This window comes from Acanthisitta chloris, unplaced genomic scaffold (assembly GCF_000695815.1).
Source record: "Acanthisitta chloris isolate BGI_N310 unplaced genomic scaffold, ASM69581v1 scaffold17275, whole genome shotgun sequence".
Lineage (NCBI taxonomy): Eukaryota > Metazoa > Chordata > Aves > Passeriformes > Acanthisittidae > Acanthisitta > Acanthisitta chloris.
The window spans coordinates 3,868-16,379 of NW_008674438.1; the positions used below are offsets into that span (position 1 = coordinate 3,868).

The following is a 12,512-nucleotide window of genomic DNA, read 5'->3' on the forward strand; positions in this document are numbered from 1 at the left end:
TTTGCAGAATTTCATACAAGGGGAAATATCAGTTGAATTTCCTTTGTCTCTTCTTCTTGAGAAGCCTGTCCACCTGTAGTGTTAGTGATCATATTAACCTCAGAGTCTCCTTGTTAAATTTCCTTCTTTATTCCTGATTTCTCATTATCCAGGTTATTTATAAATCATTTCAGGCCTTCTGTTGGTGTTGTACTGAAGTATACCAGCTCTTCTCCAGCGCTTCTGTTAAAAGCCCTTGTAGAGACGTTTGTCATCACTCACCTTGTCTGTTGCCTTTTCCTTTCTTGCTGCACTGCCCGTCCTGTTCCAAATGCAGCTACTTAAAATCTACCTGCTGCTTGATCCAGATTGCTCCCAAATTTAATCTCTGATGACTTAAAAACTTCACAGTGTCACTTTGAAGCTTTTGCTTCCTTCTGCTACCACTTCTTTCCCGTCTTTCTCTTGCTCCTGCCTTTTGCCCTTCCCCCAGCTCTTCTTCTTGGGTAAAGGGCAGGTATCAATTCTACATTTGGCATGGCACAGAGCATGATCAATAAGGGCTTGCTGAGTTGTCAGGATTGATTTTTATATACCTTAAAGGCCCCTTCACCCTGTTCCAGACTGAACGTGCCGTAGATACTGCAAGACACCTTAGAATGATAGGGGTGGTCTTAATGTAAAAAGGAGTAGGTGATAATGCTCTTCCAAGTTGTTGTAGTGTAGAGGTAGAGAAATTACTTTGTTTTTTTCTCGTGGTCTCTTCAGAGCCTGTCCCAGGCTGGGAAGGCACAGTGTCTTCATCTCATCTCTGTTTCTGTGCTTGCTGCCTTTGTCCCCAAGTTCCTATTCCTCAGATGCTGAGCATTATTTGTGGTTGCAGTTGGTTGATGTGAAATCTGCTGTCATCAGCAAGTCTATTTTGCCACAAAGTGCCATCCTTTCTCCCCTTCATTATTTTTTCTTGTGTGGCAGACCTGTGTACCATGGGGAGAGGTTAGAGAGGAGCCATTTCAAAACTTGCTTGCAATCTGCAGGGGGTGAAGCCCATGTATGTAATGGTGTGATTCAGGCCCATTTTAACTGAGATAAAGGACATAACTCCAAAATGGCTCCATCATACTGCTTATTTGTGTGTGCTTGCAGACTGGATTTGGTCTAACCCAGACAACTTACTGTGCCCATATTTGTCCCTGACTAAATGTCCTTTTATGTTGATGATGTGATCAATTCCATCTCCTTCCTTCATGTCTCTCTTTGTGATGTACCTCCATATGCCTTACGCAGATTATATATGTTTATATATTTTATATGCTGTGCAGTAAATCAGTTTCAATCCATTCCCCAGATAAGGAGCAGTCAGAATTGCTTATGATGGGAGGGTCTCAGCACAAATTCCTGAAATGACTGCCAGTGTAGGAAAAATGTTGTGGGTTGTTTTTCCTTTCCTAGAAGGCAGTCATGGTATCAGTTGTTTCCCATTGCTTTATTTACTGGCAGCCTAACTAGAGAGCTCAAATTGAAGTAATTCCTCTTTGCCCATGTATCCTGTCAGTGAGAAAAAGCAGATAGTTGGTAGTGAGCCGCTTGCTGTTCTCTATCTGCAGTGTGGATAAATCATGGGCTTCGGCGTTCAGGGCGTCTGGTCTGGAACATTTTGTTAGTAGTAAATTCAGGCACAAACAAAATGCTGTGCTGTTTAATTGCCAGCAAGACCTAAAATGACTCATTTTGTGCTGTTTCTTTTTCTTCTTCCTCTGCAGCAAGTATAATGGAGAGACAGAAGAGAAAGCAAGAAATAGAGAAAGGACTTCAGTTCATTCAGTAAGTGGACAGCCTCAGTGTTTCCTGTGGATTTGGAGGTCGTTGTCTCTCTCTTGAGGATTGCAGGAACTGAGTTCTTCCTAGTCACTGCTTTGGGTTTGCTGCATGGGAAAGGGATACTGTTCTGAGGATTTTCACTGTTATTTTTTTGAAGTACTTCTTGCCCTGCCAGCTCCCTAAACTTGAAATTCTGTCATTTTAATTTCATTGGGTTTTTGCCTCCACTGCAGTGGCAGGATGATCTTTATAGTCAGCATAATGCTAATAGTACTTGGGCCTTCTACTTCATCTTCGGGATGAAGATCTTAAAGTGCTCTTTCAACAAGGTTATCCCACCTTTCTTAGAAAGGGAGATAGTGTTTCTAATTTGTAGGTGGGGAAAGCAAGGTAAATAACTTGCAGGTACCCTACATGGTACCTATAGGAGAAATAGATGACCTGGGTCTTTTACAGTTGCCAACCTGGTAGATGCCTCAGGTCACTCTTCTGTGAATATCATGTGGCCTTCTAGAGCTTGAAATGGTTGCTTATGTAGTAGTTACAAGTGCAAGTACTTTCTTATGCAGTACTGGTTTTACCCTCCAATGTTTGAGTTAGCAAAGGCCTCACACTCAGGTCCAGGTTCCATGGTAAGTAAGGAAGTAGCAAGATTGTAATCAGATTGGTTTGGGGTTTTTTTAAGGTCTGCTTTGAGTCCTGAAATTATTGTGGCTGAAATCTGTGCCTCTACTGTAGGGAAGGAAAACCCCCTTCCTTGTAACATATTTATATCCTGTAGTGTGGCCATGATACTGACACCACAGTCTGAGACTAAATGGGACTGATAATCCAGCTTCAGAGAAGCAATTGTAAGGTTTATTTTGGTAGCATTTATAAAAATGTGCAAAATTCCTCAGAAGAAAATAATTCAGAAATACAAGATGTTGTTCATGTTTCTGGGGTGTATCTTCAACTCTGTTTTGAATTTATATCCTGTAGTGTGGCCATGATACTGACACCACAGTCTGAGACTAAATGGGACTGATAATCCAGCTTCAGAGAAGCAATTGTAAGGTTTATTTTGGTAGCATTTATAAAAATGTGCAAAATTCCTCAGAAGAAAATAATTCAGAAATACAAGATGTTGTTCATGTTTCTGGGGTGTATCTTCAACTCTGTTTTGATGCGCAAGAGGTAGTCCAAGTTTTTAAGCACCATGAATGTTTCTTAGAAAGTCATGACATTTCTTGTTCTTGATTTTAAGGAGTAGATGATGATTAGATGAAATTTTAAAAAAGCTTGTTCTGTAGCCAGTAAGGTCATGTATGCAATGTAGGTGAGAAAGGCTATGGAAGGTGCTAAGAATTCCTCTAGAGCCTATTGATTTCTCCTTGAAGAGAAAAAATAAATATATGGGGACTAAGCCTAGGTGACTAGGATGGTCCAATCTGAAGAACAGAACCTTTCACCTAAGTCTCAGTGCTGTCGTGGGGTAGGTGTTATCCACACAAGCACTGCCAGTTCTGTGGCACAGCCTTGGCCAAGAGAGTTAGAGTTAAACGTCCTCCTGAACCTATGTTGTTTTCTCCCTTCCTTTTGTGTGGTAGGTCTAAAGGCATGTGGTAGGTTAAGGCAGAGGAAAGTGACTGCATTTACTACTGCATGTCTCCTGTCTTCCAAAGGATTTGAGGAGGTCTTGGAGTGCCTGTGTGGTGCCTCTCATTAGAGCCAGATGCACATAAAATAGGACTGTATTCTCCATGACAATCTCTCGTGGGACTTTATCAAAGGTGGGAGTTTTTAGGTGACTGTCTGAAGGCACATTACAGAGGATCATGCATGCACAGAAAATAACTGAGAATAAGATTCTTCTAGTCTCAAGTCCCTTGGAGACCTGACACTTGACATCACTTGATGGCACTGTGACTGTTGCTGAGCATAAGGCTCCCTCACTGTATTCTCTTTGCCCCAGCTGCCTTTGAAGTGATAAAATGTTTCTGTAACTCACTGAGATCATCAACACAGGAGCAGAAGGATGATTTCTCCATAGACAAAAGCCCTTGTTTGCGTGGATGCCTGTTGTATGAGTATTTCCTCTTCTTTTTTCAGGTCCACCTTACCCCTAAGCCAAGAAGATTATGAGGTAATGGAGAATTTGTTTGCTGAAGTTGAGAGCCCTCTGGTTAGGAAGATTTGTTCTGTTGCACAGCCACTAGTTTTGCACATTTGCACATACCAAAAGTGAAGTTTATGGGGTGGTCTGTCACAATTTGTCTGTGCCTTAAAGTTTTAAGGTTCAATGACAACTTACAGGAAAAGGGGAAGACACTTGAGTGTTCAACAAGAATGGAGATTTCATTGAATTATTCTCCTCTACCAAAAACCTGATGTTTTACAGGGGGGTGGGAAGGCAGGAGAATCTTAGTGGGCAAGAAGTTTGCCAAAACATATGGAAAGGAATGGGAAACTGGGAAGTCTCTCCTGTCTCTGAATATCCACATCTGTTCTCTCCCTGCTGCCCAGGCCTTTTTGCAGAAGCTGGTGAGAAACTTGTTTGCAGAGGGCAATGATTTGTTTAGAGAGAAGGATTTCAAGCTTTCACTGGTACAGTATGTAGAAGGGCTGAATGTAGCGGATTACGCAGCCTCCGACGAGGTGACCATCCCAAAGGAACTCCTCTGCAAGCTACATGTCAATCGAGCTGCCTGCTACTTTGCCATGGTGAGTGCCTTCCCAAGTCATCCCCAGGAGCTAGAGAGGACATCATGGTTGCAGTGTGGTGCAGTTGGAAAAGATGTCAGGAGGGGTTTTAGCTGTTTTTTTCTGCTCCCTGTTCAATTACTGGAGGAGACAATGACACACAGAAGACTCTGGTATCTCTCCACTGTTGCACTGTGTCTTGTGAGATCAAAGGAAGGATGTGAAAGGAGAGGGGGCCAGGCCTAAGCTACTGGCAGTGCAGTTCTGGTTCGTATTGTTGAGGAGTTAGTACAGTTCAGTATCTTTCAGTATTGAGTGAGTATTTCTCTAGAATACTGTTTGAGTGTTGCTCTGGAGGCTCCTATCTCCTCAAGTGAGGCACTGGAAGGCAGTAAGAAGGCTTTGGATCCTGATAGAACTTTCAGCACACACGTGGAAAAGGATTCTGAAATACTCAGTGTCTAAAAGGCTGCATGCTTCCCTTTTCCTAAGGCATATAGCAGCTTTCCTTTATGGCACAACCCCAGAGAGCAAGTCCATCCTGTTCGTAATGAGGCTGAGTCCACGGAAAATTATCAAGCAGTTACATAATTAAAACCTGTCAAATATGATGTGCCCAAGGTTGAGGGAGAGACAAGATAAAGTTGCTCAAGCAGCCTTAATTCTGTCATTCTGTTGTTCTCATTCTAACTTAAGTGTTTTGAGTTTTGCAAGACTTCACAAAATGTTCTATTAATGCAGGTGTGTTTGTACACTGGTCTGTGCACAAGGTGGTATATGTACTTCTAACTGCCATTTATATTCATATTTTCTGCTGAGAGATAGAATGTTTGCATTCACAACGAAGGAGGAGTTAGTCTGCTGTGCTTCAGCTGACTCGAGGTGGTCTCTTCCATGCAGGGATTGTATGAGAAGGCACTGGAAGACAGCGAGAAGGCTTTAAGTCTGGACAAGGAGAACATCCGAGCGCTGTTCCGGAAAGCTCGCTGCTTAAATGAGCTTGGAAGACACAAAGAAGCATATGAGTGCAATAGCCGATGCTTACTGTCCCTCCCACATGTAAGTTTTTGACATACAACTCATTTTGGTTTTTGTGGCTCAGAACCTTCCTCTCTGCAGCATGCCTAGTGCAAGGCCTGAGGATAGTGGAAGAGGAAGGTTGGCTGTTCCTGAGAACATACTTCCCAGGAATTCTGTCTCTCTGACTCAAAGATGTTTGTCCTCTCATGTTTCTTCAGTCCAAGTCACTCTTTACAGGTAGTGCCAGCCAGAGACACCAGTTAGTGACAGCAGGTCCTGTGGCCTATTTGTGAAGGGCAAAACCCAGCCTAATAAAATGTAAACTAAGGCCATGAGAATGTTTTAATTGGCTGCTTTTGTGCCTCTAATGGGAGTGACTCGGAGCATGGCACAAATGGGAACTGGAGCTCTGGAAGGAAAATGTGTATGGTTTTCCTGTTTTAGATAAAAATGCATCATGGTTTACTTACGAATTGCTAAGGCAAGCTGAAAAATCTGTTTATTTCTTGAGGAACATGCAATGGTGTCCTTGACATCACGTGTCTTAGTTATTTTTATGTTCATGGGTGTGTAAATTTTTGCATCCAGAGAGGACTATCTGCATATACTAGGCCTTAAATATTTTTCTGATAATGCTTTTGTTGAGTGTCCTTTTACATCAAGTACTGAACCAGAAACCAGACTGTGATTACATGGATTCTAGTGAGCACTGGTTGTCTTTGCTAGAATTGGTTCTGATCTGTCACAGTAATGCTATTACAAGAAAAGTGCATCTACCTCAGCAGAAGTTAACTTTCCTTTATTATTTTCAGAAGTGTTCTTTGAAAGTCCTGTTAGCAGTTAGTTATTCCTTTTATATAGCTTGTAAATTCTAGTTTCTTTGACTTGGCAGAACAGAGTGACAAAAACATACTAAAGGTATTGTGTTTGGGAGTCCCAAAGAATTGTTTTTTAAATAAACCCTTTTATTAACAAAGCCATTGAATGCATGTGTTTGTGTAAAGCCATATTTGGCTATATTTCACATTGCAGTTGAAACACTTAATTGTTTTTAACCATATTCTTACATAGCTCCTATTACTGTCATTGCAATCATCGTGGTCTACAGACACTTTATCAGATTTCTCTGTGGCAGGAAAGTTCAGCCTAACAAACTCCATATTGAGCGATCTGCATTCCCTCTTCAAAACAATTCAGTCTTGTAAATTAACATACCCCATTGCCTTATCTGATTAACAGAAATCACAGGCCTTCTCTGCATCAAAGGCAAGTCATGCTATCTATCATCTCACTTTGTTCCCGTTACCCTCTGGAGCACACGTGTACTTCTAGCTTGAATTGCTGTAATTGCTGAGAACTTTGTTGTGGTCAAACCACATGGCATGGGGTGTTTTAGAGGAGGAAATGGACAAGGTAGATGGTATCTTCACAGAGTTCAGAGAAGAGGGTGACAAGAGTAATGTTGAGGGTGTAGGGGAAGTGAGTACAATCACAAAATGGCAAATTGAAGGCAAAAGTTACCAATACCATGGTCTGGAAGAACCGGAGACTTGTCAAGTGTTGAAAGGGATTGAATTGAACCTGCAGGGCGAAGGAGATTCGAAAGACCAGCATGGCAAGTAGAGAGAAGCTTCAAGGTTGGAGATGAGGGAGGAAATATTGGAACACTGAGAGATATCACAATAGGTTGGGCAGATAACTTTTTCTTCTTTTGAAGAAACTGTTAAAGTACTCCAATAGTTTCACAAACAGGGAGAGAGAGGAAGGCAGAAGGAAACAGCTGCTGGTGATAAATAAGTGAAGAAAGTTGTGGCAGGTTGTTAGTCTGGGCAGAAAGCCCACAGTGGTGTGTGAGTGGGCATGGGCACTGGGCACGGAGGATGGTAAATGGCACACAACAGGGAAAACTGAAGGATCTGCTTGACTAAGCTGAGGCAGTTTAGCCAGAGCTGGAGATGGTGAAAATGCCTTGTAGGTAGTAAGTTGGAAACTGAGACTTGGTTACAGCTTTAAAAATGAACAAACAGGCCAAACAGGCTAGTGAATACTCTCTGCATATCAAAACTGATTATTAACTCTGTGGCTGGCAGAGAGGGAGACATACAGGCTCCTTCCCAGGCATGGAGACCTTGCGGAAGGTGTGGCAGCCCCCAGCAGCCAGCCTTGGCAGCTCCTCCAGCTGTCTTGCCAGGAGGACTCATGAACCCTATTTCTGCAGAGTGGGTGCTTTGTTGGAAGCAGATATTTGATTCTGATTCTCTGCAGCATCAAATGAGTGTAGGGCAGAGCTCCTGGTGCAACTGCATCATCTTGTCAGGACTGAATGACAGGACTGCTGAGGTCTGCCTGGACTCTCCTAGGGCTGCTCTGGGAATTGTCCACCTGCTGCTGTCTACAAGTGAGACTTCTTGGCACAGCCCAGTGTGCATAACTGCATTCCTCTTTATTTCATTCTGTGTGCCACAAAGGCAAAACTGACAGTGTCCTGTCAATGGTTTCATCCCCAGGATGAAAGCGTCACACAACTGGGACAGGAGCTTGCCCAGAAGCTGGGACTGAGGGTTCGAAAAGCATACAAAAGACCTCAGGTATGGCTTCTTTTTTCTTAGAGGCTATCCTTTAGCTTGTGCAGATTTACTTTTGCAAAGGTGGTAGGTGCTGCTCTGCTGTTATATAGACAAATATACACTACAATGCAATACTTCTGGCAGGCTACTCTCTATCCTCATTGTCCTGACCTTCTGACTCACTTTGCCTTGATCCTGTGTTCGTTGCAGGAGAGGTCGATGTGGCCCCATCCCAAAGGAGGTTTTGCATCACAGTCCTCTCCCTGTTGTGGGATGAGAAAAGTGGGAAGCTCTGCTGCATTGGAGGCATGGCTGGTTTTGTAGTGTGATGGATCATGAAGGGCTCCTGCCCTGTATCTAGGCATACAACTTCTTTGTGGTGGGGGAAAGGCCTGTGGTTTGGGACAACAATGGGTACACATCTGGTCAGCTGCTAGGAAAGAAGGCAGCAAAAACCGAGTGGTGGGTCCAGCTAATTGACACCACCTGGCTCCACAAGGAAGTGATGCTTTGTAACTGGAGTACTGTAGGTGTTTAAATGTGTACCCTGGGATGGAGCTAGAGGGCGTCAGGCCACTGCTAGCACTCTTCCATAAAGCTGCCTTGATCATGGATTTTCTTCTCAGGAGCAGGGAACATTAGCATATGGTGGAGGCTTCCATTTGCATTTGCATCCTCGGCCCCATAGGCGGTGGTGTGTTCCACCTCCAGAGGGGCACCTTGGCAGTATGCAGTGGAGCAGCTGGTGGACATCCAGTTTGCAGAGAGTTTTTGGGCTAAATCTGGCTGTAGCATCTTCATCCTCTCCCCAACAAACTTCACATGTGATTCACTTACACCAAAAAATATTGTAGCAGCTCTCAACACTCCCAAATGATTCTGTCTCAAAGAAAGGCAAGTTTTATGCAGAAATACTTTTTCGTAGCTGTTCACTGTGTTGGCCTTGCCACCTTTTTGCTGCTGTCATGTTACTCATGTTACAGATGGGCTTAAGCCACCTGTATGTTTGAAATGTAAAAATTAAAACCTCCAAACTGCTTTTTATTATTTGAAATTTAGTGATCAGTATTGTGATAACACTTTGTGATGTCTTGTGTTGACTTCCAGCTTTCATTGCAGTGCTGTAATGCCTTCCTGAAGTAGTAATTTCTTAATGCAAAGCCAAAACCTTCTGTGCCTCAGGGAAATTCTTTCCTTCCTGATGGGGTCTTGGATAATCTGAGGTGTCCAGCACAAATATATGTCCCTTTTCAGTGTTCAGAAGTGTGCAGCCTTGTGTCACAGTGGGGTAGCCATTTGGGGTGGCTTTTATTTATGGGCAGTGCCTGGGAGGAAACTGTATTGTAACTCAGCTTTACCTAGTTTGTGAGCATTCATGGGCTGGCTCTGCTCTAAGACCTCTCTCTTCCTTGCAGGGAAACATTCTCACTACTCAGTAATGGCACGCCAATCAATTTGTCAAACCAGGTAGAGTTTGCATCCGGTGGTTGTTACTGTTTATGGATTGTACTACTAGAATGCTTTGCAGTTTTCTTTGCATGCAAATTTCTGTCTTTTAGGATTGAATTGTATTAATTAGTGTTTTCTGCTTTTAAGGAATATTGCCAAGGAAATTAATTTCTTTGAAAATAGGTCGTGACAATGTTTTTGATGTCAGTAATTAGATCACTGCAGTTGGTTATTTTTCTGTTACTGTGAACGTTTGCTTCCTTTTGTATTTTAAATAGATTTTAGTGTTCAAGTTTTTACATAGTTAACAGCAATACTAAGTGAAAGTCAGAAAGTGCAGAAGAAACATACAGAATTAAATTCTGTGATGTACTGAGCAAGGTACAGACACAGTTTATGTATTCTTTGTATTGTGCTGTCATCTGGAAGATCCAGGTGGGCAGGGCACTGTACAAATACCAAGGTAAAATATAACAAATCGCTCATTTCCTTGTTCTACCCCGGGCAAAAAAACACAAACACAACTTGCTGTTTGGTACTTCACACTACTCCTCAAAGCAATCAAACAATAAAACTGTAAACATTGTCATTCTGTACAACAAGATGGAATAATTAGTTTACCTCTCACTGTTCAGTGACTTGCCTTCACATCTCCCTAGGAAGGCCAGTCAGCTTTCTGTAATAGTTGTGCCTAGTTTTTAGTTTGAAAACCTTTCCCTTTGCAAGAAATTATAATAGTGCAAAAACTGCTGTAGTTGATGCAATATCTCAAGACTAATGCTTTGCGTGTGCCTTTTAAAGCTTAAGCTAAAGGCCACACCTACTTACCTCTGTTTATGTTTCTGTAAAACATGAGTTCAGTTTATTCCTTGCCTGGACCTCCAAGTCAGCAGCTGTCTTGGCGGAAACATTTTCCTGTTTTGAGTTTTCTGTAAAAGTCTGTGGTTTTTAGATTGCAAAATATGCGAACTAAGAAAAGGAAGGTTGTGTAAGATCAGGCTAATCGGATCTCCCGTGCTGTGAGCTGACTGATCGATGTGTCCTGGGGCTTGGGACACAGCGTTCTCATCCACACATGAAAAACCCTATTCTCTGTATGGATTTGCTCACACTGTTGGATATTGTGCAGGGATGGTATTCCTTTGCAGCAAAAGAGTTTATCCACTGCCAGAGGTAAAAATTAGTAGGTTCCTTGGATGAGTAGCCTCTTAAAGTTCATTGGGTTTACTGTTCTTGCACTAAAAGAGACCTTAAAGGAAAAGAAAGGGTCAGATGCATTTAGGAGTAGTAAAGAGTCTCATCTGTGAAGTGTAAATACCTGTTTAAAGATTAATTTCTCATGATATTTTTCTCTCCCCTTTCCTACATCCTCCTTGCAGACTACTTCCAATGGATTGGGTTCAATAGATGACATTGAAACAGGTAAAGATATGTCTCTTCTCAGATTTTTGTGGCTTCAGTAAGGTATGTGACCAGGCTGGTAGGCCTGAGAAGTTCATTGCCTGCATTTATGTCTCTTCTGTACACTCCTGGCTTTGGTAACTAGGAGGAGGAAAAGGTGGTGGAAAGCAAGAGTGTTTTTTCTGCAGAAAAACTTTCTGTCCAGGCCCAGGGAGAGACACATCTGAGGATTAATAGGGTCTGGTGAGGTACACAGATCTCTCTAGCTGTGCTTTCTTAAAGCTGCACTTGGCAAAGCTTCTGAAATTCTGCTCCCAGACAAAACAGTCCAGATAAAGTGAAGTTAAGGCTGTAGGCAACTGAGTGCATATGGTCCTCCAAGACATTGAGGTGGAGGAATTGAAAACAAAAGGAGTTGGGAAGGACCCAGTGAGAGCCTAGTTTGTGGTTAGGCACCCAGGAGGAACAGGAGGGAGGGCTAACAGGGTTCCTTTGCTTATGCTGGGAAACAAACCTTAACTCTGCCCCTGTAGAAAGGCTTGCTGTGTGCATTGCCCCTTGTTGTATGCTGGAGCATTGAACTTGTGCCTCTGAGCACATCAATCTTTGTTCTTTTGAAAGGTAGCTGTGTGTGTGAGGCTAAGTGTGAGGACTTACCAGTGCAAGTAGCAATGGCTCTTTTTATAGAAAGAAACTAATTTCATTATTAGGGTGCTTTAAATAACATGTTAATTCTCTGTTGAATGCCAGTTCAGTAGCTGATACAGTAGCTGTGTGGTACTCAGACCCAGTTCTGTGAATTAAGGAGAGTGTTTCACACTATCTTGCTGTGCTAAAATGAACTGGACTCCTACTACAGAGTAAAGGGTGACTGCATCCAGTAAGCTCTTTATCTAATCAGGATTTGGTGTAAAAGCAGCATGCCAGCTTTGCTGCAGTTCAGGCAGACAAAACCTTTACTGCTAGGAACTCTTCAAAAACACTGAAATTACCTCCTACCCCATTGCCCTGAGAGTGGTGTGCCACCAGGAGGGCTGTGGGTGCTGGGTACCTGGAGAGTTTCAAAGGGTTTCTAGCAAGGGTTGTTTTTCTTTGTTGTTGTTTTGTTGGTTTTTTTTAAGATGCTAACTCTTGAAGCGCTTTCCTCTGTGCTTTGCTTGAAGTAATCTGATTAACTTAGCCCTGTCATGCAGAGATCGTGGCTCAAATCTGGCTTAGTATGGCCAGCTAATGCACTGGGGAACTACTGCTGTTTTGGGAAGTGGAGCCAGAAATGGCTTTTCAAAGCTCTGCACTTGCCCCTCTGGGACAGGCAGATGTATAGCCAGAAAAGCTACTGGATGGGGGACTTGGTTGGTGGGAGCATATGAACAAGACCCTCCTTGAGTTTATAAAAATACCTGGGGCTTACTGTCCTGGCAGTTGCAGAAATCAGCCAGTGTGTGTGTGCCTCTGAGCTGCTCATCAAAGAAAGCTGTTTTAGTTTTTTAAGATGGAGCAAATGTTAGGTGAATGCAGGAGGTGCATGAGCTTTCTGGAAAGAGAGTGCATGAGAACTGGGTGTCATGGCTGGTGAGTAAGGTCAGTGGATGG

At 42.8% G+C, this 12,512-nt stretch overlaps 1 protein-coding gene across 1 annotated transcript in view; it reads left to right on the forward strand.

Moving 5' to 3' along the window:
* Positions 1-1,750: 1,750 nt before the first annotated feature.
* Positions 1,751-12,512, forward strand: part of ZC3H7B (zinc finger CCCH-type containing 7B) — a 35,985-nt gene continuing 25,223 nt past the window's right edge. Inside the window, exons 1-7 of the mRNA XM_009075354.1 lie at positions 1,751-1,803; positions 3,892-3,925; positions 4,306-4,503; positions 5,383-5,541; positions 8,010-8,095; positions 9,485-9,536; positions 10,898-10,940. Coding sequence (XP_009073602.1) covers positions 1,751-1,803; positions 3,892-3,925; positions 4,306-4,503; positions 5,383-5,541; positions 8,010-8,095; positions 9,485-9,536; positions 10,898-10,940 — 625 coding nt within the window. The remainder of the gene's footprint in view (positions 1,804-3,891; positions 3,926-4,305; positions 4,504-5,382; positions 5,542-8,009; positions 8,096-9,484; positions 9,537-10,897; positions 10,941-12,512) is intronic.